General features: G+C 50.1%; 10 protein-coding genes across 14 annotated transcripts; 4 read left to right on the top strand and 6 right to left on the bottom strand.

The window, feature by feature from the left end:
• The first annotated feature begins 552 nt into the window (after positions 1-552).
• PV05_09919 (uncharacterized protein) lies at positions 553-2,072 on the top strand. Its single transcript, XM_013456305.1, has one exon. It carries the CDS (start codon positions 746-748, stop codon positions 1,541-1,543), a length of 798 nt encoding a protein of 265 aa, XP_013311759.1. The 5' UTR covers positions 553-745; the 3' UTR covers positions 1,544-2,072.
• Positions 1,837-4,525, bottom strand: PV05_09918. Of its 4 annotated transcripts, XM_013456304.1 has the most exons (4): positions 3,347-4,525; positions 2,627-3,187; positions 2,454-2,563; positions 1,837-2,402 (listed from the first exon to the last, which is right to left on the bottom strand). In XM_013456304.1, the coding sequence occupies exons 1-4, from the start codon at positions 4,232-4,234 to the stop codon at positions 2,156-2,158; spliced, it is 1,806 nt and encodes a 601-aa protein (XP_013311758.1). In that variant the 5' UTR covers positions 4,235-4,525; the 3' UTR covers positions 1,837-2,155. The 4 variants fall into 4 exon arrangements, with proteins under 4 accessions (XP_013311758.1, XP_013311756.1, XP_013311757.1 ...); XM_013456302.1 differs by having other exon boundaries at positions 2,454-3,187; XM_013456303.1 differs by having other exon boundaries at positions 1,837-2,563.
• Positions 4,526-4,757: 232 nt separating this feature from the next.
• On the bottom strand, positions 4,758-5,424 carry PV05_09917 (uncharacterized protein; the record flags this gene model as incomplete). Its single annotated transcript, XM_013456300.1, has 2 exons — positions 4,758-4,926; positions 4,988-5,424. 2 exons carry the CDS (start codon positions 5,422-5,424, stop codon positions 4,758-4,760), a joined length of 606 nt encoding a protein of 201 aa, XP_013311754.1.
• A 29-nt stretch (positions 5,425-5,453) lies between these two features.
• On the bottom strand, positions 5,454-7,515 carry PV05_09916 (uncharacterized protein; the record flags this gene model as incomplete). Its single annotated transcript, XM_013456299.1, has 4 exons — positions 5,454-6,010; positions 6,056-6,667; positions 6,904-7,171; positions 7,219-7,515. 4 exons carry the CDS (start codon positions 7,513-7,515, stop codon positions 5,454-5,456), a joined length of 1,734 nt encoding a protein of 577 aa, XP_013311753.1.
• Positions 7,516-8,196: 681 nt separating this feature from the next.
• Positions 8,197-12,544, top strand: PV05_09915 (uncharacterized protein; the record flags this gene model as incomplete). Its single annotated transcript, XM_013456298.1, has 5 exons — positions 8,197-9,172; positions 9,231-9,365; positions 9,422-9,515; positions 9,572-11,618; positions 11,675-12,544. The coding sequence occupies 4 exons, from the start codon at positions 8,197-8,199 to the stop codon at positions 10,473-10,475; spliced, it is 2,109 nt and encodes a 702-aa protein (XP_013311752.1). The 3' UTR covers positions 10,476-11,618; positions 11,675-12,544.
• A 182-nt stretch (positions 12,545-12,726) lies between these two features.
• Positions 12,727-14,244, top strand: PV05_09914 (uncharacterized protein). The gene is made up of 2 exons (XM_013456297.1): positions 12,727-13,401; positions 13,452-14,244. Exons 1-2 carry the CDS (start codon positions 12,768-12,770, stop codon positions 14,213-14,215), a joined length of 1,398 nt encoding a protein of 465 aa, XP_013311751.1. The 5' UTR covers positions 12,727-12,767; the 3' UTR covers positions 14,216-14,244.
• Positions 14,245-14,928: 684 nt separating this feature from the next.
• Positions 14,929-16,865, top strand: PV05_09913 (uncharacterized protein). The gene is made up of 4 exons (XM_013456296.1): positions 14,929-15,043; positions 15,091-15,752; positions 15,799-16,179; positions 16,227-16,865. Exons 1-4 carry the CDS (start codon positions 14,959-14,961, stop codon positions 16,812-16,814), a joined length of 1,716 nt encoding a protein of 571 aa, XP_013311750.1. The 5' UTR covers positions 14,929-14,958; the 3' UTR covers positions 16,815-16,865.
• Positions 16,776-18,031, bottom strand: PV05_09912 (uncharacterized protein). The gene has a single exon (XM_013456295.1). It carries the CDS (start codon positions 17,818-17,820, stop codon positions 16,825-16,827), a length of 996 nt encoding a protein of 331 aa, XP_013311749.1. The 5' UTR covers positions 17,821-18,031; the 3' UTR covers positions 16,776-16,824.
• A 686-nt stretch (positions 18,032-18,717) lies between these two features.
• Positions 18,718-20,053, bottom strand: PV05_09911. Of its 2 annotated transcripts, XM_013456294.1 has the most exons (2): positions 19,652-20,053; positions 18,718-19,599 (listed from the first exon to the last, which is right to left on the bottom strand). In XM_013456294.1, the coding sequence occupies exons 1-2, from the start codon at positions 20,028-20,030 to the stop codon at positions 19,217-19,219; spliced, it is 762 nt and encodes a 253-aa protein (XP_013311748.1). In that variant the 5' UTR covers positions 20,031-20,053; the 3' UTR covers positions 18,718-19,216. The 2 variants fall into 2 exon arrangements, with proteins under 2 accessions (XP_013311748.1, XP_013311747.1); XM_013456293.1 differs by having other exon boundaries at positions 18,718-20,053.
• A 772-nt stretch (positions 20,054-20,825) lies between these two features.
• On the bottom strand, positions 20,826-22,290 carry PV05_09910 (uncharacterized protein). Its single transcript, XM_013456292.1, has one exon. The coding sequence runs from the start codon at positions 22,117-22,119 to the stop codon at positions 21,631-21,633; it is 489 nt and encodes a 162-aa protein (XP_013311746.1). The 5' UTR covers positions 22,120-22,290; the 3' UTR covers positions 20,826-21,630.
• Positions 22,291-22,460: the final 170 nt, after the last annotated feature.

The following is a 22,460-nucleotide window of genomic DNA, read 5'->3' as shown; positions in this document are numbered from 1 at the left end:
ACATCAGGTGAATCCAGCGGGTCCGAGTTGTCTTTCTTTGCCCAGATTGGCAAAATCATTTTTGGAGAGCACTGTCTACTTAGCCGCTTATGGACATTACGGAAAACGTTGCAAAGAAGAAAAAGGAAGTAGGAATGATTGTTAACAAGTCATTCAGAGGACCTGTGACGCAGGTTACCATAAGTAGTGCAAAGCAGCGCACATGCATCAGTCTGACGAGCTGGAGCCGCCAGGACCATAATTAGAAAAGTTACGTTGCGCGGTCTCGGTGATCCAGTATTCCAATGCACCAGTATCTTGATCTGCACACTAAACGTGCGCTTTGCACGTACCATCACGAGTGTCGCCCAAATGTCATATCTGGATGTAAAGGTTCCTCTTTAATCAACAACGTCATATGGATTATTTGTCGATCGCAGCCTGGGTGGCCCCCATGACGTTATATGGCTCGTTCGCTCACCCGCAGTCATCGTAGATCGAACAAATAGCACTTCTCGAGAGCAGAAAATCAAGGATAGAACATAGACTTATCTATCAAAATACCCACAATGATTTATTCATTACAGTACCAGGCACAATCAGTGGTGCCGAATAGCATATACGCCAGGAGTGCATTTATCCATATAATTACTCCCAACACTTACAAGCCGTCTCTTTTGAAACGCTCTCATCGCGCCCTAATAACCGTGGAGTCATTTGTCTAAATTGCCTCGGACGTTGGCCGTTCGTACAATCCATCGTCGAAATGAGCGCCGATGGCCCAGTCTTTTGGCCTAATGAGTCCAACGATGATCTGATGGTGGACTATTCAGAGTTTCTTGATGTAGATGGCAGCTCTGGGTCTTCAGTTAACGGCGGTAATGTCGTAACTCCATTGCTGCCTTTATATCCTCCATGGCCATTTCCAACCAAGACGTACCTTTCAACTGCGACGAGCGACAGCTTTTGTGCAAATTTTAACCAAGACCATTCGGCCATTATAGACTCAGGGGTTACTTGTTACTCTGAGGCAGCTTCATCGCCAAAATTCAAGAATAACAGTGATATTTTCAGACGTTGCCCGGAAGCTTCAGCTCAAGGTCGGGGGGGTTCTGAAGCCGCTTCGTGCAAAAGATCCCGCCGTCATCAAGATGGAGCGAAGATAAAGGCATTAAAACACACGCGACAGATGCGGTGGACAAAAGACGAAAATTCGTCAGTAGGAGACTCGGACGAAGCAACGAAGAAAAAGCAAGCCCATACCGTTATTGAGCGGAGGTACCGCGACAAACTCAACAACAATATAAAACAGCTCTACCACACTCTGCTCGAAGCAAAACAGGGTTCGCGAGTAAGCCCCTTCCAATTTTCCGACCATCGAGATTTCAGAGCTCCACCCAGACACATCAAGAAGTCGGACATCATCAATGACGCTATCAATTATATTCATCAGACTGAAGTCGATATCCGACACATGAAAACTGAGATTTCACACTTACAAGCAATGGTTCAGATGCTGGAACAGCAGGAAAGACTCATGGCTCCTACGAACTGGCACGGCTGACTTCTGAGGCTGGTCACAATCAAAGCGGAAAGAGCATCTTCAATCACAAGGGAGACCTCAAGCCGGGACATTTAAGCACCATTTCATGAGTTCTTCATGAACGCTATATGGTCGGGCCTAGAATGTAGATAGTTCCCACGCCCGGTCGTTGGAAACCTACATGGGTACGGGTCCAACAAAACACCTTTTAGGCGGTATTACCGTTACAACCATTGAAGAAGGTTCATGGTACCATATCTTGGTTCCCTTTCAGCACTGGCAAATCTAGGAGAATCTGAGCCACCTCGGGCTCGAAAGAATGTCACCCCTGATTTTACTGTACACTTGCATTGTGGGATTTGTGTGCTGGTTCCTCGTGATAGAGTGGCTCGCGACTCATCGAATGCCAACATTGCGGATTTGTTCACCACTCGACAGTTATGTCCATCGAAGCTGCATTTATGTCGCAGCAAACGGACTGCTGGAGGACCTCAACTCTCTGTCTCTAGGAATTTATACGGCTGGACTTGACTGTTCAGCTTTGGGCATGGCTACATTCTTTTCATCGTCTTCTTGGCTCTCTTATTTCAAGACTCGAAAATCCTCACTGTCGTTTCATCGCTTCGTTTCTCATCAGTCGCGTATCCTGATTTTGCCTTCCACTTCAGGAAAAGTCTCCAAAAATGTGCTGCCGAGACTCCAATTGCCATAATCAGTCACATGGTGGATGAACCCCGGCGTCAAGACCGTCGCTTCAGTGCTTAGACTCCAGCGGACAGCGGCGTCCATTCCGTGTTGCCAGTTCACACTCCAATTACAATTGATCAGCGGTGTGAGCCAATCTCTTAGATGGTGAATATTAGCATCCCGGACGGCAGGGCTGATACCTGGCTTAGCAGCGAAGCCCCAAGATTCAATCGCAAGGACTCACATTGGTATAGTCTCAATAGCACCGATATGCGGAATCATGCACTGTGATGGTGTTGGCTTCATCATATCCGGGACTTTCTGGTAGTTCTCGACGGTTGGGACCAAAAGCCACTATGGAGGCCAGTGGTTAGTAACTGTGCAGGCGAGCCAAGTCGAGAACGATTCATAGCTCACCCGCATCATGAAAGTCAACATATACGCGGTGCCCAGTCGAGCAAACACGTCGGTTTCATAACTTCGAGTCACCTCGCACGCCCAGGATGCACAGTCAAACTGATCCTTATCTGTGCGACTCCGGAAAAACAAATTCACGGGCACCTCGTCGTCCACTCCAAGAACGTTCGACAGTGGAACGCCTGTCTCCAGCATCTGTCGGGCACCTTGCAGATAGTGAGTATACGTCCGGCTCATGTATGAATCATCGGCGATGGTCAATGGTAGAACAAGGTGTCGGGGTATTCGAAGCCTTGTGGATTGATCTTCTTGTGCCACGGTTAGGTCCCAGCCGTTCGACACCGAGCTCGAAGACTCTGGCGTCGAGACGTGTTCGAGGTATGGCGCCGTCGGTGAAAATTGCCGCATCGACAACATTGGAATATCGGTGTTGATCTGAGGCTGGGGGAAAGACGGGCGTCGCGATACAGGCTGCGACCGCATCTTGGATTGCTCCGGCCTGACCATCGAAGCGTCAGCCCCCGACAACCGGCGCTGGTCGCTGTGGGCTCCTTGTCCTATCTTCGCAAAATTAGCGACCATGGGGCTTGACGATAAGAGTACGTGCAAAGGGTGTTTCAAGACGCAAGAACGGCGCAAGAATGACTTTAAAGATGCCAAGCAACCCTGTAGGGCACCACTCAAAAACAAACAAAAAAGACCGGACTCTTCGAGACTCACCTGTGACTTTTCTTCTACGAAAACAGTTGGTGATCGCAGTTGCAGTGCTGGATGCCACTTGGAGCGTTCTGCCATTCTGTCTTGGACTTTTATGGGCTGAAATTTCTCGAAGAGGCTTCTACCGGACGCCGTCGAACATGGTGATGAAGAGCCCTTGTCCGCCATTTCGGATGCGACAAAGCGACGCAGCATCTCTTCTCCGTCGGATATAGAGCAACTCTTGAGCGCCATCAGCAACCACTCGATATTCGGGGTTTCCGATCTCTGCTTCGCCTTTGCAAGCTGCAAAGGCACAGATCCGACGCGTGAGGGAGGCTCCATTATTTTCTGACTGTCAATCTCGTCGCCTTTGAGCGATGCGCCGCCACTGGCGCTGGGGCTGTCCAGATCGCCATCACGACTCATTACCTTCCCTGCTCCATCCGGGAGCGGCGACTCGACAATATCTCCATTCGAGATCATGGTATGATCAGAACTTTGCTCATCGCTGTCTCTCAGGTAGTGCTGAATGGCCGCTGCAGAGTCCTGATTGCTGCCGCTACTTTTGATAATGTCATACAGCGATGTCAGCCGAGGTGAGGGACCTTCTCTTATGCTATCCATTAACCGATTGAGAGTTTCCTGATATGAACGGGACTCATCGATCATGCGCTGGAGCGCCGCGCGACGCCGCATGTCGAACGAAAGGCCAATGACACATTCGGTGCCTAGGTTTTCGCAAAGCTTACAGGGTGGCGGACCGCCAGTGCATTTTGTCCTTCGCCTCTTGCATGCCTCGCAGGCCGCCGAGATTCTGGCACTTGATTGTCGCTTTTTCGCGGTCGTTGGCTTGAGTGGTTGGCGCTCCTTAGCCGGTTGAATCGACAGTGCTTTTGGCGGCGAGTGCATCTTTGGTCAATGGCAACATTCTTCATCGGATCATTGGCAATCACTTAAGAAACAAATCTGACGCTTTGGGAAATAGGCCGCTGTCCGGGAACTTTTTCTTTCTTTCTTTAATGCGAGAGCTGCCGCTGGCTTGCCACCAAAACAGCCCAAGATTGGGGACATGTCTGGGTATAAAGATCAAACGTGTTGCATGAAGTGCGGAATGTCAGGCTCGAAGGCCAACAACACAGAAGGGGAAGCCGATGTTTACAGAGGCAAAAAGTTGAGAACCTGGGAAATCGAAGAAACTGGATAATTGATCCGGACTGTTTATAATGAACGAGTTTGTCAGAACTTGCAGAGTCGATTGTTTGGAAATGGAACTCCGCGCCATATTATTGGCTCGAGTGGCAAGTGCCAAAGAATTTGCGGTTTTTGCTCCATGCACGGTCATGCCTGTGCGGAGCCAACTGCCATTTTTCGATGACGTACAAAGGGCCGTGTTAGCGGCACTGCCACGCCACATGCTAGGCCTCGAGGGCACTCAGCGTGTCGACCGAGCAAGGCCCCTGCTAGCCGATGGAATTGGCTGGCCAGTCAGCCTCCAGATCTTGCGTGGGAAGATTTTCGGGCCCGGTTCAATGACAATCGGGACGCTCGGTCTGGGTTGGTAGCCTAGACCTATGCAGGGCCCTTCGACTCCAGGGGACGAGCTGGCAGGTCATTGAATCAACATCGTTCCGCGGGACAGTGTCCTGTACCCAGATCCCATACCCTGATCCTGCGACACATCCGGTCATGCCACGTTCTCGTCGAGCTACGTGATCAATTTGGATCCCGGCGCTTCCAGTCAGCGCCCGCTGGTACATCTTCTCCGCTTCGTCTAGCTTGCCTTGGTGAGTGTATAGATTTCCGAAATTGTTGACCGCGTCTAGTGTCGACGTATGATCCGGTCCTAGTGCCTGCTCATACCCAGCTAGTGCCCGCTGGTACATCTTCTCCGCCTCGTCCAGCTTGCCTTGGTTAGCGTATAGATTTCCCAGATTGTTAACCGTAAGGAGTGTCAACATGTGATCCGCTCCCAGCGCCTTTTCATGCCTAGCCAGTGTCAACATGTACATTTTCTCCGCTGCTGTAAGCTGAACCTGTTGGGTCAACAGTTCAGCAATGAGGTAAGCTTTACGCAGTCGCTTATTGTTAAGACTCTTCATGACTGCACCACGATGGTCGCTAACGTGTCCTAACCGTAGCGCATGTCTTCTTGTTCAATGGATGCTCCCACACAATCGAAAGTGTACCAATACTGCCTCTCATCCACCACCTCGTTGAGAGCCGCTAACGTCCAGTCGTGCACGCACGTGTGCATGCTCCACGACGCCACCGCCGTCTGTACTTCCAGGAAGCAGTAGCTCGTCAGCTTTCTCACCGTGCTCTCGAACTCGACATCCCTGGAAATCACTTCGTACAGCCACGGCGCTGCGTCGTCGGAGAGCCCCGCCCGAAACAGCTCGTACCAGAGCCGTCGATTGCCAAAGTATGCCAGCAAGCCCAACAACTTCGCCGCGTCCGCGTCTTCGCCTTGGAGGCGGGTGTGTGAGACATCCCTTGTGGTGTAGAGTGTGCGTTCCTGATACTTCTGGAGTGGAAGGGGTCGTCGTGGGTCAATATTCCAGTGCTGCTCATACTCCTCGAGGTACCGCTCAAAAGTGAAGGCGCATCGGCGAAGATAGGCCCCGGCGGTGGCCAAGGCTAGGGGGAGGCCAGCGAGTCGCTCGGCCAGCCGCCGCGCATGAATATCTGAAGAGTGACAATAAGTAAGTTGCTCTTAGACGGCATCGACACACTTGCCAAACTTGACATTTTCCCGCCGAGACCGTGTCTCTAGGATGTCGAGGCTTTCTTTCACGCTCTGGAGAGACTGCAGGCGAAGCTCCGACCCCGCCACGAGATCCGGCCGCCGAGTCGTCACGATGAACGGCCCGTGAGCGACATATGGATAATATCGTTCAACTAGGTACCGATCTGGGTCATCGTGGTTGTCGAAGATGAGCAGCCATCGGATATTCTTCTCGTCGGACAACCATCGCCGTATCTGGATGAGGCTCTGCTCATCCTGCAGCACTTGCGCGTCTTGGATATCAAAGATGGCCTCGGCCACGAGCCGGAAACTGTCCTTGAGCGTAGCCTCGGATGCTGCATTGAGCCAGAACACTGAGTCGTATTCATGCTGGTGGCGCTTCGCGAACGCGATGGCCTGCGTCTTATCCATCCCACCCGTCCCCCCAGGTATTAGCCGTCGCTGTTCTGAAGACAAGTCACCGGGTCGCAGAATCTCTCGCATTTGGGTAATCTCAGACTCTCGTCCAATGAAGAGTTCCGTGTTGATATAAGGTACCTGGCCGAGGCAGAGTCCGACAGGATTTTGGAAGCTCAAACCCGCCTTCTGTCTGATAACTATATAATCAAAGACGATTAGCTTGGTCCACAAGAATTCAAATAATTAATCACGCGCGGAAACAGGACATGTATTCTGAGAGATTAGTGATTAGAGAGACCCCTAGTATCCATTCGCGAATCTATAAAAGTATGCAGCTTGAGGCGTATTCGCAGACGCCAAACGAACCACCGTCCACCCGCCTTTCTCTATCCCACCGTGTAATAGAAAGGTCCTCCTCACGGCTAGTTCTTACCAAAATTCTGAGTTCCCACGCCCGCATTATTATTAATCTGTTGCCCGCTGCCGCTATTGACGTTGTTCGTCTGCGCCCCGCCCTGACTGTTGAATGTCATCCATGGGCCCTCCTCCTCGGGCAGCGACGACCGCGTCAACTTCATCTCTTGGACGATCTTCTCTAGCTCCGCCATTTGCTCCGGTCTGGCAGACTTGGCCGCATGATGGTTGACCACCAGTTGAACGTCTTCCGTGATCGACACCATCAGCTCTTCCGCCTTGTTGCCCTTGCCGAGTCTCTTGACGACCTTTATGTACCGTTGCTCCCACGCACCATTTCCTCCAGGTAGAACCTTTTCAAAGATTTGCTCAATTTTCTCGCCTTTTCATCGCATCCTTCCAGGTTCTTCTCTAAGGCTGCGCACACATCCGCAGGCAAGGAGTCTCGGATCGGTTGTAGGTGGGTCTTGCAGGTCTGGAGAGTGTCAAGGACGATGGGAAGCCGTCGGCCTACAATATGGAAGGTGTCGGACAGCTTCACGTCTTTCTGTGCGCTCTCGTAGATTTTGATCGAGGCATCAACGATACCGATGACGGCGGAGATGGCGCCAATCACTTCCAGCCCGGACATCTTGAGGTGGGCGTTAACGAGTTGAGTGATGCTTGTCTCCAACTCCGCACAGAGCGCCCAATGTACAATTTGGCATGCAGGCAACCTTTGTGTAGCGATTTGAGAGCTGCTGGCCAGCAGGCAAGAGCGACCATGGTCAGGCTGAGATAGCTGAATCCATTCTCGTGACCATGCAAGGACCTCGCCGCCACAAGTGCAGTCGTTTCTAGACCGTGATCGTGTCTGCTGCGCACGCCAAGGTTCAGGTCACGTGTATGCGGGTGATCCTCCACAACGATTTTGATCACTACAGGGACCGTACGGTATGATTTGTACGGTATCAAAAACTGCCTGTCGGTGATTCGTGGTTGGATTAGATAGGTTTACCTCAGAATCAGCAAGCACGGCCCACTTATTTTCTTAGCTTCTGGCGTGAAAGTTGCACTGCAAAAGGGTAGGGCGGTTTCGGGAACAACGGTATTATGAGCTACCAATCCTAGACGGTCCCTTTGTTGCAGAAAGAGTTTTCAGCGACTCTAATCAGTAAGCGACATTACGCCGAGATACGCGATATCTCCGAGCCATGAGGTAATGTCGGCTTGTGGTTTGCGGAGAATTGTGCCCAATTGTGCCTTCACACCACTTGACGGTGTCTCTTTCACTCTACCATCAGTCCACTTTCTTTCATCAAACCTTACAGCGATGGACGCTAGGCATCAGCCTGATGGAGACGAGGGCTACGTTTCGCCGGCGCAAGTCAATCAGATTCTACGCCGGAAACGCAAGGCTCGCGAGCGACGAGCGTGCTACCCTTGCCGGCAGCGCAAAGTCAAATGTAATTACGAAACGCCCTGTCAACGCTGCATCGATCGAAACCACGTAGATCTTTGTTCCTACCAACAACCTCCCCAAGAGACGACCGAGACTGAGCCTCTTTCCAATCCTCCTATTTCCAGTTCCAGTCATGGTGCGTATCGCGCCGGCCCAGACTGGAAGCAGCTTTGGTCAAAACTGCAGACTGTCGAGGTTTTCCTCCGAGACATCAAGAATGAAGTAGCCGGCCATGGTACGTCGCCGGCCGAAACCGCACCATCTGTCAGACAGGGGAATTCCTCTAGCCAGGGTACAAGAGAAGCGAATACGACAGTGGTACCTGCGTTTCCGGCCAAGAGTGGTCTGGTGGCAGACGGCTCAGTGTACCTGGGATGTGATTCCGTCCCCGCCATGGCCCTGGCTCTGGGCAATGGGAACGATGGAGAGGCCATGCAAAACGTCGTTGGCTATAGTGTTTTGCCTTTGTTTGGCCTCGACAATGAGTCTGCGACCTACCCTTTCACCGACCTCTGGGGCTTGACCGATACGTCTTCGCGGTTAAAGGAAGTTTGCAAATTGATACCCTCAGATGCCGATTGCTTCCAGCATCTGCGACATTATCGCGATAATGCTAACGTCCTGTATCCTGCAGTGGTCAATATCGACCAATTTGAGGCTGAAATGTCCAGGTTCCTCGTTACGCGGTCAAGCCGTCCTTCGCAGGTCCATGCCTATGTTGATCAGTATTCAGACATATACGGCCAAACCGTCCATTGGCTCAGCCTCCTCTTTGCATGTCTAGCCTCGGGTTGCCAGTGCTCATCTCTTCCACGAAAGGAACGTCAACTGACTGCACAGGTCTACGGTAAACTTCGCGCCCAGCCCTTCCGAGTGCTTATGGTGTGCTGATCAAATTCTTAAAGTGTGCTGTGCCTATGAGTGTTTGCGAATAAGCAATCATCTGTCAAGGCCAACGCCCGTGGACATTCAGTCCCTGTTGGTGGTGGGGAATGTCATCGCCAACAGCATGAATGCCGGCGTGGCCTGGTCATTGCTTGGTACCTTTACCACCACCGTAGATATTTTGCCAATGTAGAGTTTTGACGATCTTTAGGGCTTACCACCAGATTGGCTCAGACCATTGGTTTGCATGAACCGGCAGAGTTCTCCGCATCGCCGGACGAGGGACGTTTCCGAGAAGAGATATGGTACGTCAAAACTAGTCGTAAGCAAGTGTTCGGTGCCCTCCACTAACTACTCGCAGGTGGCAGATTGTGTGGCAGGATAGTCTGCTCTCTATCCTGTTCGACCGATCCCCGGCAACTTCCACAATCGCTACGACGCGGCCGCATCATGTTTCTATGCACGATTCGGATAAACTGTCCTATATCAACTGCATGAAGAGACTTTGCGCAGCCATTCTTGACATTGTCCGCGATCGTTCAGTCTCCGTCAGCGCAAGCCAGGAAGTTTCACTTATTCTCAAGCACCGAGACAGGCTGACGGCCATCTTGGGCCAAGCAGCGCCGCACCTCACCGATGTGTCCGCATCCAAAAGTATGAGAGACCAACTCGAGCACTGGAATCTATCACTGCATCTTTCCTACGTTATGTTCGACCTGCACCGCGCCACTCTCCGGAACCAAACCGACACAGCACTGGCTCATCTCCGAGATGCATGCGTCGATAGCCTGGCCAGTACCGTACACGCTTATTTAGGCCTCCAAAATGTGTCCTCAACAACGAGAACGTCCTGGATCGCGACGCAAAGGGCCTTAAGCTCCGCCCTCCTTTTGGGCATCATAAAGGAGCACGCGAAGAACCAACGTGTCCATACTCTGCTCAATGACCTTTTGACAGTCATGACGAATCTCAACTCCGACACTGTTCCGTCCGAGGTGCCAGCTCCTATCGCGAGGGCCACTGCAGCCCTAGGTAAATTCCTTCACTCTTCTGATGCGATGGAGGTCGACAATCCTCAATGGTCTGGTCATGCTTCTATGCAAGGGGACAGAGACGGGTCACGGTCTTATGACACATCTGCATTCAACTCTCCGACAATGACGCCCGGGAAGTCTCCACATGGCACCAGCCCATTCTCCCTTTTAGGAGACATTCTCTGGGGAACCCAGTCTATGCAAGTTCAAGGTCTCTATCGACGGTCTTAAGGGACTTCCTCAAATTCATTTTGGTGGTTTGAGCGTTGTCGAACCGTCTTGGAGGGTCGACACTACCACGCGGCTGTACCCGAAGCACGATCCTTGAAGCATGTGCACCTTCCCTGGCCTCCGCACGGCAATTTTCCTGGGAAACAGCGAGTCTCGAAAGACGTTGTTCTATGATGCCGTACGGTTCAACAAGCAGGCCGGTCAAAGTATATATACTACCTCCGCTGTCACGGTCACCGGATTACGCAAGGCCGGTTTGTGTGCATTTATCCAGAAGTACACTGGAATACATCATCTTGTAAGGCATGAAACAAGATTCAACTGTCAAACGTCAGCCTCCCTTCTGTTGCAACGCAGGAGTCCGCACGGCAGTAATAATGGACCGAGCCGGAAGCGCCAAATGTTTCTGACGGACGTCCGATTCGTAACGACTGATGTACATCAACCTGGGCCCCAAAAAGGACACCTTTTTCATGCTGCCTTCGTTCAAAACATTGCTCCACTTGTTGTCACTGGGCAGGATGCAAGGATTGAACTGAACACGGCTTTTATTGGCTCAAACTGAAGAGATGAGGGACAATTCCTGGCCATCACACCGGTCCCGACCCGGTCGGCGGCTAGATGCTGTTCCGTCTGTCGAAGCTTATTTGATGGTGAGGTCTCATATGAGATGCAGTTTCAGTCCCAGCGTAAACGCTCACATTGGAAAGTGTTCTCTATTTTCCTTCTAGATGAATGTGCTGATCTCCCAAAGGACGAGATGGAACGGCATTGTACGGTATGGAGAGACACCCTAGGGGCACGTCAATATGTGGAAACGCTGTCTCATATTCTGAATCGAGACGCTGAGGCTACTGACCTTGTCGACGCACTCTTACGGCTCTCTTTCACGCTCACTGTTTTGTCTATCTCGCTGAATTCCCGTTGTTCTTGGCGTCTGCGTGTCTTGACTGCGACCTGTCACACAGTGTATGGAAGTTTGAGTGGGCTTCTTTCAGAGCCAGACGACCGTTTTGAATCCCGTTTGCCCGACTCTCTGTCTCGAGCAGTCGCCAGCGAACGAGGTCTGACCATGAGGGAATGGACTCTGTTGACAGAGTTCTACGCTTCGGCCATCGCCATCGCTATAAAGGAACTCCGGCTGTAGGTTCCCTGCACCGATGTCTCTGTGAATACAGTAACTAATTCTATGGAAACAGGACCGCAAGAGAACATAACGCAGTCTGTGCTGCTACCTCTCTCGAAACAGTATCATTCGCTCAAATGGATATCAGTCAGGCTCTTGACCTCACGGAAAGTCTTCTCGCTCGTATCGAGGCAGAAAGGAATTTTGCCATTGGACTTCGGATGACACCGTGGAACCAGCAGAGGTCATTAACCGGCTCTAACGAGGCCGCCGCTTTTCAGAACCTGCCTCTAATGATTAAGTGCCAAAGATGGGATATTTGGGGCTTGATGAGGTACGGGGTGGCGATTTGCCAGTCTTTCCACCTCCTCGAAAACCTCGAGCCTCCACCGCCTTACACACCTTGAGCACTGTCCCGGTATTCCGGATTGATAGGTTATTCGAGATGCAGTATTTTGTAAGAGAGGAAGGAGATACACGGTCAGGCAGCCAAAGAACATATGCACTTTTGTCCAGCCAACGCTTCAAAAGGCCCCACCTCGCGGATGGCCAGAATGCAGGCGTGGACAGGTCATGGCTATGCCTCTAAGGGGTGAACAATGTGCCCGCATTTGAATCCAACTCCGCCATGCCATTAAGCTTCTCCGCGTCTCCTGCCACCCTACAACAACTGCTGGAAACGATCTGTTACTGTATCGCTGCCATGAGCTCGAATGTATCGAAGTTCTGGCCAGCTACGTCCCCGGAATCTCCGGCTACACCGGCTTATGTGGCACTTTGAGATCTGTCAGGCTAGACAATCACAACACTTATCTTAACGAAATAGCCTACGGAAAAGTGGTGTAGGCGATTGCAATTAGAAATTGAAGGGTGTTGACGTGAGCGGGTGTTGGAGTGGCAGAGCTAATTAGATCCCGCTTAGGTACTGTACTATTGAGGCTTCTCCTCATCTGCCACCCTCTCCTCATCTGCCACCCTCTCCTCATCTACCACCCTCTCTCTCCTCATCTGCCACCTCTTCCTCATCTGCCACCTATCTTCATCTGCCACCTCTTCCTCATCTGCCACCTCTCCTCATCTGCCACCACCTATCTTCATCTGCCACCACCTATCTTCATCTGCCACCACCTATCTTCATCTGCCACCTCTATCTAGGATTTACACCTATGGTGAGAAGACCATGCTTGTATCCTAACTGCCTAAAGTCTACACGCCGCCGGGAAAAACACGACAATCTGCCTCACTACAAATGCCTGGGGTGTCAAGCGGTAGCCCCTCGAACCTTGCAATGGCAACATCGCCATCCTTTTACCACCCAACCCCTTACACGTCCGCCGACCCCTTCAATCTGTCGAAACAAACCCAAGCCTTGTTGGTGTTCACGATGCCCTACTCAGGAGCGCAAGAATCTTGTACGTCACAAGAAAACACCACATTATATCTGTGAAACATGTGACTCGGAAGGTGGCACGAGGGTTTTCATCGGAGAGGCCATTGCTCACAGGCATGAAAGATTACGCCTGGGCCATATTGTCTTTAGGTTAAGAGAGGGCGATCGTACTGAGCATACACCGTCAAAATCAGTCAATGCAAGCCCGGATAATCCGGCGCATAGATTGAACGTGTGTCTCCAACCAAGATTGAATGACCATACCACGGTAAATGGTCCGCAGGCGAGTGTGGAACTTTCTAGGACAAGAGGTCCCGGTCGGCCTTCGCTGGAGGAGTTAGCTGCGACGTTACGAGAATCACAACGGATTGTCTGTGTCGCAGGTGCAGGTATCTCAACATCTGCAGGAAGTAAGCACAAGCCCTATTTGTCAAAATCCTGAACACTAACATTACACCAGTTCCGGATTTCCGTTCTGCTCAGGGACTCTTTGTACGGCTTGAGATGGAACATGGCCTTGCCGAAGGCTCAGGCAAGGAGATCCTTTCCGCGTCCGTCTACGAGCATGAAAGCACCACAGCAGCACTGCACAGCTTTGTTCGTAACTTCATAGAACTTGTTGATGCTGCACGACCTACCCCATTTCATCATTTCTTGGATCGAATTGCGGCCAAAGGCAAACTCCAACGTCTCTTTACGATGAACATCGATGATTTGGACGTCTCAATACCTAATCTAACCACTGAAAGGCCGCTTCCTTTACATGGCCCTTGGCCGAAAACAATTCAGCTTCACGGTACTATCAGTAAAATGGAATGTACGAAGTGCCACAGGATCAGTAATCTTGATAGGGCTTTATTTGTAGGACCGTCCATGCCTTTATGCCCGCGGTGCAGTAGGCAGACCCGTAAACATGGGCTGAGGCCCCGTTTTACACTTTACGACGAAAGTGTCAGAGACGATTTTGCTATCGGTAATGCCGAGCAAGAGGATATCAAATCAAGACCAGATCTTGTTCTCGTGGTAGGAACTAGCTTGCAGATTCCTTCTGTCACAAGATTGATTCACAAATTCGGCCACTTCGCCAAACTTCTGTGGATTAACATAGAGCCACCACCGGAACTTCCTTTCGGCTTCGACTACATATATAGGGCTCCCTGTGATGATTTTGCGAGGTGGATTTCCACCGAGTTTGATAAGAACGAACGTAGTTCTCAGTCTTGAATTATCGAAATCTGGAGACTATAAGAATACCTTCCTTCATGAACACAAATGGAACTTTAGTAACAAGGGTTCACTGTCAATGCGATATCGTGATGCCACCGTGCCGGCCATGCTTGAGTAGTGCCTGGCTACTTAGGGAACCCTCTCGGTTATTGTTAGCATTTGTATTCCGAAGAACAAAAAGCCCCGAGCAGGAAGAGTACCATACGGATTCGTGAATGCATTTAAAGCAGCTCTCCTCGGAGCGAATGTGGAAACCACACTTAAACATATATCTCCGGTTGACACATGTAAACCACTAACTTCTATGTTGATATCAAGACCGATCTGGAGCGGATAGCATGATGGCGATTCGCTCACCCAACAACTGCAGCTATAGGGGAGGTCGACTCTGATTAAGTCAAATCTACACAGGCCTGCATAACGGGTGCGGACACCGCTGCTCAGGCGCATTACTACGTAACAAGTGAGGGCGTGGCGCACAAGAGCAAAGGGCAGGATCGACAGCCCGATAGACGTGTGTTCACTGCTGTCGAAGATTCGTGTACTCAGTACGGAGTAATTAATTAGAATACATGCTCGCAGGCAGCTGGCTCGTGCTGGCTGCAGCTGAAACTCACGTGATATGGCCCTCGGCACACCTTCCTGGACATGAATACCTAAAACCAAGGTGTCCGGGGCTGGTCAACATTCGTTCCTTTTCATCAGTTATTATGGTTTGAAACCTCAAAGCGCTTGCTCTCATGCCTCGTGCTACAATCTGTGGCTGCCGAAGAGGAGAAGATGCCTGTCTGTTCTGCTCATTCGCTGAGTCGGATGACTATGCACGTAAGTTTGAATATCCGTGTTGACAAAAGCTTTCTAACCTCGCGAAGTTAAAAAACACAAAGGACAGATGTATTGCCTAAGATGCTACAAAATCGGAACCAGAACATTCTTTATTCATACGCGATGTACAGCTGTATTGAAGCAGTATTGTCCCCTTGTCTTCAAGGGTGGCAAGGTCTCCTTTCGCGACCTATGCAGAGCTGCGATTTCGGCTCGGCCTCTAGTACGTTCAGAGGGAGAAGCATCGAACCTTTTCACCGCAAAGCTTCAAAAGTTGTTTATTTGTCCATTTGGGAAGCTCCCACCTGAGATTGTCAAGGAGATTTACTCCTACCTTGATCAGTTTCCAGAGCTTGTCTCTCTCACATATGCGATATCAGCCGTCGCGCAGTACGCTATGTTCCCCAAGCCCAGTTGGACCGAAACCAACTCCCTCAGAATCGGCATGATCCTGTACTTAACATTTAGCAAGTATGAGGGACGTGACTATCTCGCCGGTATTCATACAAATCCACCGCCCCGATGGAGGAAATCAATACCCCTTAGAGATCAGCTGTTGATACGCCGGGACCACTTTGCCATCTTGAACCTTTACGGCACCAGAAAAGAAGCTGAAACCGACGGAGTAGCATCACAGTCAACATTCTATCATACTATCGATCTGCGAAATGCCGGCACAAATGAGGTGAAGTTTCAAGTCTTTTCAGACGTTAGTGCACCCCGGTTCAGTTGATGCCGTTGCTCACAATTCTTAGGGCCGTTTTCTTAGAATGCTCGTTTCCAAGAGGACTTTGAGTGATGTAATGGAATGGAATACACTGTCATTACCCGGACCAAACACCTATTGGCTCTTCGAACGCCCGCCGTCTGGCTTCACGCGATATGAATACCACGACATGAGGGACATTTCAGGTCTCACCGGCGCCGTTCTAGGTTCTCGAACTATCGGTCTTTTCTGTCATAGACCACTATCAGAGACAGCGTTCAAGTCATTCACCTCCGGGTTGAAGAGAAAATACCCGGAAAGCAATCTGATCTTTTTGTATTTTCCTTTGCACCAGGGCGAAAAAATTCACGCCGTTGCGGTTCGTCGGATTCCAGGTGTACGCTTTCCAACAAATCATCCAGTCATTCAGGTATCGTCTAGAATCCCTATCAGAATATGTCACTAATAAAACTTTAGGTCGCCACCAGCCTTCAGCGAACTTATTCTTTTGGACCGCAACCACAGAATGAAGATTACTTTCAATACGAAGCTCTACACCCTATCTCCAACGGTTACATTCAAAGTTTGTTCCATCTCGCTCCTAGCGACTCCGTTGCCGCGTTGTCCAACATTGGGATATCAGCTTCGAATCCCTGCCAGCGAACTCTTTTCAATATTTCTCCCGGAGAGTCTCTTCCTTGCCCAGATCTTGGTAGTCCCGAAGAAGGATGGTGTTTTAGCAAATCTCACCTCGAGCCAGACACGATGATTGAAGTGTGTAGTGATAATACCAGTGTCAACCACTGCTCAGGCGTTTTATTAACACATTCCAATGGCGACAGGGAAGCGCTCGGGCAAGTTCGATTCGACAAGCATCTTTCAGAGAAGTGGGACATTCGAGACTGTGTCGTCCGGAATGGAATGACTCAAAAAGCCTTGTTCGTTGAGTTTCGAAAACGATCAGATGTGGTACTTGACATCAATAAGTGGTATGATCTTCCCCGAGAGGGCAAGCTGGTATGGTGGTGTGGACCGAATGGAGATCAAATTGGGATACTCAGGTGAAATAGTCCTACTACATATCACGGTACTGCATTATATCGTCTTGGAACGCCCACACCTTCTTTTCTCTGGAGAAGATCACTTTCTTGCTGTCCTTTTCACCTTGGCGACAGTCACTAGCTTCGCCCCAGCCTCCTCTCACTTTGTAAAGAATCCCATTCTTTCCTTCCCTCTTGTCTTGTTTCGCAGTGACGTGAGTAAAGCTGTCCAGCCAATGCTTCCCGCTTTCAGTCGCTTTTGCTCCATGAGTGATCTGTCTATAGGACCCGGATGTTTGGGCCCCGGAGGACCTGTTGAGCGAAAGATCTCCATACGTTGGAGTGGTAACTGTTTGTTTGTAGGAACCGGGTGCTTGGTCCCGTGGAAAAATCGGGTTTGAGTAGCTCGGGCCAGAAGCTGGAAAAGAAGTGGTTGTAATCTCGGCTGCTCTTGTTGGGGGTAAGTTTGGCTGAGTTGCAACATGGAGATTTGGAGCGTCGGCAATCGGAGCATGGGTAAACTTCTTCATCCTCTCAAAACATTTCCTAAGTTGCGAGCCCTCCGAAGAATTCGCTTCGATGTAATGATCATCGTGCATAGGCTCGAGCCTTTTTGAGCCTTGCTGATATGTCCACACCTTTGCTGTCGTCTCCAGTATAGTCATGGCATAAATCTCTTTCTGCCATGAATGGCTCTGGAGGTATGCTTGACAGGCGTTCAAGGCCTGTCTCTCAGACTCCTTTCGTGCGCTCTCCATAGTCACCCCCTTTGCTTCGATAAAGGTGAGAACCAGGAGTTGATCATCAGCGGACATATATCGGATGCCACGGTCGACACGTGAACGACTTCCCGGCTCGGGCCTGATTTCAGCGTCGATGATCCAGTATTCTTCCGAGAACTCATGCTTCGCGAGTAGATGCTGCCAGAACGACAGCGTTTCTGGTTCACCTGCACCCTTTGCATGTGCGTGTTTCCATAACGCAAATAAGGTTTTCCTGGTTGTTTTATCGGGGTTGAAGAGAAGAGACATTTTACAGCAAGAACTTAACTTGGCAGTGTGCCAGTGTGACAATGTCTGGAGGGATTGAGCTATCCTGACGAGTATTTGCAGAGCGGATGATACGGTGTAGGCCGGCCGACCAAGCCATTAAGAACCACGGCAATGGACTCTTCGTCCATGACAATCCAGGGCTGGGCTTTAGACGCAACTTGGAGGTGATGTGGCTCATGCTTACTGGCCTACATCCATGTCTACGGAATAGGATATTCTGCTTGTCACACATGCAGTGATTTGTTGCCTATGGACGATTCACCAGCCAAAGGTACAGCAGCCATCGACCATTTCAAAAACTCGCATAATCAAGGGTGAAGACGGCCCCGATTGAGCACCCTTTGCCACTTTGAGAAGCTGCCGGGGAAAAGAGTCTGACAGATTTCTGACAGATTTCTGACAGCCTTCTGGCAAAAATTCTGCCAAGACCGTTCCATCCAATCAAGTCTCTTGGACCGCTATCTCATCTTCAGGTTACTGACGGGCCGCACTGCAAAGCCAGGGACGAATGAAAAGTCTGGGGCCTCGAAAGGTCACCAAGACGTCATTCCACTCGCGGGTGTCTTTCCAAATTCAACTCGGGTGTCGCTACCGAATGCCGATATAGAGTGCAGTACTTCGGCACTAAACGGAGGCAGTCGCACTTCTGAAGAACCATGTGAGCTGCCCAACGCAGAATTTTAAATCCTGCGTGCGGGGCTAGTTTACCCCTCTAGATGCCTACGCCAGCCTTGGACTCTTTTTTTCGTGCGACCATTTGCACCTGCAGCAAACATTTGTGAAGAGTACTGCCCGACTTGTAGGCATATCATCAATTTATTGCACTTCTATACTACAGCCTACCTTGTTTGTCACGTAAAACGTAGGTTCAGTCTTGTCATTTGGAACATGAGTAATGTGTTAAATCTGCTTGCAGTCTACATTTTCCAATCAAAGAAACGTGTTCGGATTTGCCGATTGCGAACGCACGAGTCGGTCGCGTCGCCACAGCGACACGGGCAGAGCTCTCCGTACCCGACTACAGGACCTCATCACATTCTAGCTGAGAGGCCATTCCATTGTCATGCAGGAACGGGTGGAAGATGTCGACAACATAAAAGATGATGACCATAAGCTCGTTCAAGTAGTCAAGCGCCTGGCGTCAATATCTGCAAATGAGGAGGTTGTTTTGGACGAGAGTTGGAAAGCAGGTGAAAATTTCCAGAGCCCGGATACATCGGTCTGTGCAGTCCTCATCCAAAAGAACAGCGCCGCGGGGGCAGTCAGAGTGTACAGTGACCCGGTGACGAATGTCGTGACCGGGCCCTCACAAGAAGCAAAAGTCGTTCTCATTGTCCTGCGGAAGGATGAGACGTGTAGGTTATTTGGTCGTCCCTCAGTGAGGTGGTTCTCTCGTCATTAGAACATGGCGAATCAAAGCCTCACTGGATCTGAGACCGAATTCGACTTTGACATCCAGCGCTGTGGGAGCTTGGGATCTGATTTGAATGGTGGGCAATGGTATTCCATATAAAGGGCATATCATCCGCAATTTCACATCACTGGGAATGTGATTTTGGAAAAATTGGATCAAATGCAGCAACGTCAGGTCCAGAGTGACAGAGTCCGTTGATTGATCATCTGTCGTTGCAACTGTTGCAAAATCTTTCACAGTCGAAGTGAAACCTGGTGTCTCGACATTTACTTGACTCTGAGGCAGCTGATCTTCGTCTGCACGGCCTTGGATTTCTTGATGTTTCTGAAGAGAAGAGTGATCATCTATGCGCAATTTAGCCGAATCATCTTCTAAAGGTGTCAAATGCAATCCTACATTTCTCATGAAGTTCTTTCACAAGTCTCCGAAGGCACTCACTGTCCAACGAGGCTATACTTTCAAGTATCTCGTAAGGTAGGTCCAGGCGAACCTTCTCTCTGAGAAATCCGATCCTTGATTTTCCCAGCCCAATAACGCAAAGGACAACCATGCTCAGGCTCGCAACTTTTTGAACCTTCTTCAAAAAGTCCAAATAAGTTGACTGTGCTCTTGCGCCCAGGGCTTGAGGCGCAGTATCGTTCGCTAACAATATCAAGGCTTCTTTAACACGGCGTTCTTCGTGAGGTTTAACACCTTCACGTAGCTCAATTGCTTTGGCCGCGTCCCGCAATTTCTGCATCGCCTCGATGATAGATATTGAACTGCTGCGCGACATGGCAGCGCCGCTTACTCGGTGTCGTAATTCTGTCAAAATTTTGTCAGGAAAGAGTTAAGACTTTGTTAGCAATCCGTCAGAATATTGGCAGAATTTTGCCGTGCTTGGCAGTGGTGCAACCTCTTTTCATTGGTGGCCGTCGTGTACACAAACGATAACCTTAGACAACATCATCGCACTATGTCAATCTCCTTCTCCTTCTTGCTTCGCGGTTCTTTCATTATCAAACCTTTTTTAGCTAGTGGTTGCTGTATTTGTTCAACTGGCTAAAGGACACGTCGCGATTCTTTGGAGGTTCGACACACTTGCTGACATCTGCAGAAATACGATCTTGCATCCCCGACCGACAACAACCAGATTGTGGCCCAAGGAGGGACTTCTGCATGTAGGTACATGTTATTCATCTCTCTACCCATGCTGCTAGCTGGCGGAGTATCGGGCCGTCTCTGGCTAATGCTATTAAGTTAGTTTTCCCAATGCCCAGATGATTGTCGTTTGCCTCCAGGGCAGGGTGCCTATGTATCCTGTAAGCGAAGAGCCTTCCACGTCGGTCACAGTTGGTCAGTTTTGACGGTCTGAAATACTCTCCAACCCTAAGGGTGTGTGAAGACTACTGATGTAAAGCCTGGCCCATGCAGATGCCTGATAGGGTACAAGGACCCGTCAATTGACAGAATCCAGGACCGGTGGAATGAGATGTACATCTCAGCCGCTGCGCTGACAGATGAATAAAAGATGGTCAACCTCTTCGACGCAGGGTCCCATGAAGGCTGCTCTGGTCGATGTGTGGAGACAATCGATACTAAGCGTCCTTTATGCAGACTTTGAAGGGTTTCAAGTACAAGACAAGCTGATTTCTCCTTTTGAGCCCAAGTCTCTACCATTCGTTTCCTTGATTCGACAACCACATAATATCATAGATCCAGCCGCAACCATCCTCAGCTCCAAGCAACCCTTCCAATCGAGCCAACTTTCCTGAGCATCCACCATCATGTCAGACAAACAGCCGAGATCTCAAAACGGAACCTCAAAACCAGGATCTCAAGGGACAGATCGATCCACCGACAGGAATAGTATTTCACAGCCGACATTGGCAGAAGATTGGAACGAACGTATTGCCAGGACAGCAAGCATCAATTCCATGAACTTTCCTGGCCAACTTACTGCGGAAAAGCGTGATGGATTTGGCTTGGATGCAGAGAAGAAGGATAAGTGAGGATGTTGTAAGGCATCATGATCCGAGGAGGTTTCCAATGCCAGTCATTGTCCATTAGTTTTGCGATAGTTCTTTTCACCAAATTGAGAATATCGTTGTCAGATGGTCCAAACTCGCCATGCTGCTTCATCATCTCTGCATTCACCACTTAGGATGATCTCGTTGATGAACCTGACGAGAGCAATCAGGACACTAATTTCAGTATCACTGGAACTGCTACAATTCCAGTGTAGTCGCGCTGCTTTGTCTGATACCTTTGCTCTGCGACATCGTTCCTGGCTGGGAGCTGATACGCATGAGATAGATGTAGTACCCAAAGACTCGCTATTTATCATCTGATAGGTCGTCAGCAACCATCCATTAACTTTAATCCTCAAAAATTATTTAGGCAGAGCATCCTCTGAGCCGGCATTTTGGACAACTATGTTCACATTGTTTGCAATCGCTGTGGTTCCAAGTCTGGATGAGTGTCGCACAACCAAAGGCGAAAATATCGGTCTGAAAGCTTACGAGTGGTGTTGACCGTCGGTAACTGAACCATTCATACTGAGAGCCTGCCTCTGCGCCATCGATGCTGCAACCTTCGAAATCGATGATCTTCAAGTCACCGCTCCTCGTGAGGATCATGTTATTACAGCTGCAATCGGCCTGGACTATGTTCTTTCCGTGTGCATGTTTGATTCCCTCGGCAGCGTCCCTCACCCAACGAAGCTTTCTTTGCAACGGAATCTGCGCAGCGCCGGTTTTCTGGCAAACCGTCCGAAGGACCTGCCCGCGTTCGAGGATGATGGAACCATCCTTCGTACTGCCCAAGTATCTAGCGATGTTTGGATGGGGCCCAAGACGTCCATAAGCCAGGCGCTCGACATTCATGGTATTGTTTCAAGATTCTCTTCTCATCGATCGCATAAATCGTTCCTGATCTGCCGGCTGCAAGGTATTGTAATTCTCCGTATGAGATCGATGTGTGCCTGCGTTGCTTCGAGGAAGGGGCTTGTCTGGGCTTGTGAATGAAGAACATCACGTTCCAGTAGAAACTGTGCGACAAAGCGCAGGTGGACCAAAACAAGTGGGAACAGGTGCGTCACGGTGATTGCTCAAACATCCAGCAAAGCTTGGCGGCGGTTATGGGGCGGTTTGCACAGCCTAACGTGCCGCTCAAAAGGTCTCCGGCTAGGCCCCTCCAGACTTATCAGTTTCCAACTGCGGCCCAC

The sequence above is a fragment of the Exophiala xenobiotica genome, assembly GCF_000835505.1.
Source record: "Exophiala xenobiotica strain CBS 118157 unplaced genomic scaffold supercont1.6, whole genome shotgun sequence".
Lineage (NCBI taxonomy): Eukaryota > Fungi > Ascomycota > Eurotiomycetes > Chaetothyriales > Herpotrichiellaceae > Exophiala > Exophiala xenobiotica.
Note: the sequence above shows the minus strand (reverse complement) of the source record. Positions and strands in the feature narration are given on the sequence as shown.

What these genes read in the sequence shown, in the direction of transcription:
- PV05_09919 (XM_013456305.1), top strand. Translation starts at nt 746, where the DNA reads ATGAGCGCCGATGGCCCAGTCTTTTGGCCTAATGAGTCCAACGATGAT.
- PV05_09912 (XM_013456295.1), bottom strand. Translation starts at nt 17,820, where the DNA reads ATGTCTCTTCTCTTCAACCCCGATAAAACAACCAGGAAAACCTTATTT.
- PV05_09911 (XM_013456294.1), bottom strand. Translation starts at nt 20,030, where the DNA reads ATGTCGCGCAGCAGTTCAATATCTATCATCGAGGCGATGCAGAAATTG. An exon ending in GAAAGAACTTCATGAGAAAT is followed by an intron (nt 19,600 to 19,651) that starts GTAGGATTGCAT and finishes AATTGCGCATAG; the next exon opens with ATGATCACTCTTCTCTTCAG.
- PV05_09914 (XM_013456297.1), top strand. Translation starts at nt 12,768, where the DNA reads ATGGTGAGAAGACCATGCTTGTATCCTAACTGCCTAAAGTCTACACGC. An exon ending in TATCTCAACATCTGCAGGAA is followed by an intron (nt 13,402 to 13,451) that starts GTAAGCACAAGC and finishes ACATTACACCAG; the next exon opens with TTCCGGATTTCCGTTCTGCT.
- PV05_09913 (XM_013456296.1), top strand. Translation starts at nt 14,959, where the DNA reads ATGCCTCGTGCTACAATCTGTGGCTGCCGAAGAGGAGAAGATGCCTGT. An exon ending in TGAGTCGGATGACTATGCAC is followed by an intron (nt 15,044 to 15,090) that starts GTAAGTTTGAAT and finishes AACCTCGCGAAG; the next exon opens with TTAAAAAACACAAAGGACAG. An exon ending in CAAATCATCCAGTCATTCAG is followed by an intron (nt 16,180 to 16,226) that starts GTATCGTCTAGA and finishes ATAAAACTTTAG; the next exon opens with GTCGCCACCAGCCTTCAGCG.
- PV05_09918 (XM_013456304.1), bottom strand. Translation starts at nt 4,234, where the DNA reads ATGCACTCGCCGCCAAAAGCACTGTCGATTCAACCGGCTAAGGAGCGC. An exon ending in TCGTAGAAGAAAAGTCACAG is followed by an intron (nt 3,188 to 3,346) that starts GTGAGTCTCGAA and finishes AATTTTGCGAAG; the next exon opens with ATAGGACAAGGAGCCCACAG. An exon ending in GCTATTGAGACTATACCAAT is followed by an intron (nt 2,403 to 2,453) that starts GTGAGTCCTTGC and finishes GCCAGGTATCAG; the next exon opens with CCCTGCCGTCCGGGATGCTA.
- PV05_09910 (XM_013456292.1), bottom strand. Translation starts at nt 22,119, where the DNA reads ATGAATGTCGAGCGCCTGGCTTATGGACGTCTTGGGCCCCATCCAAAC.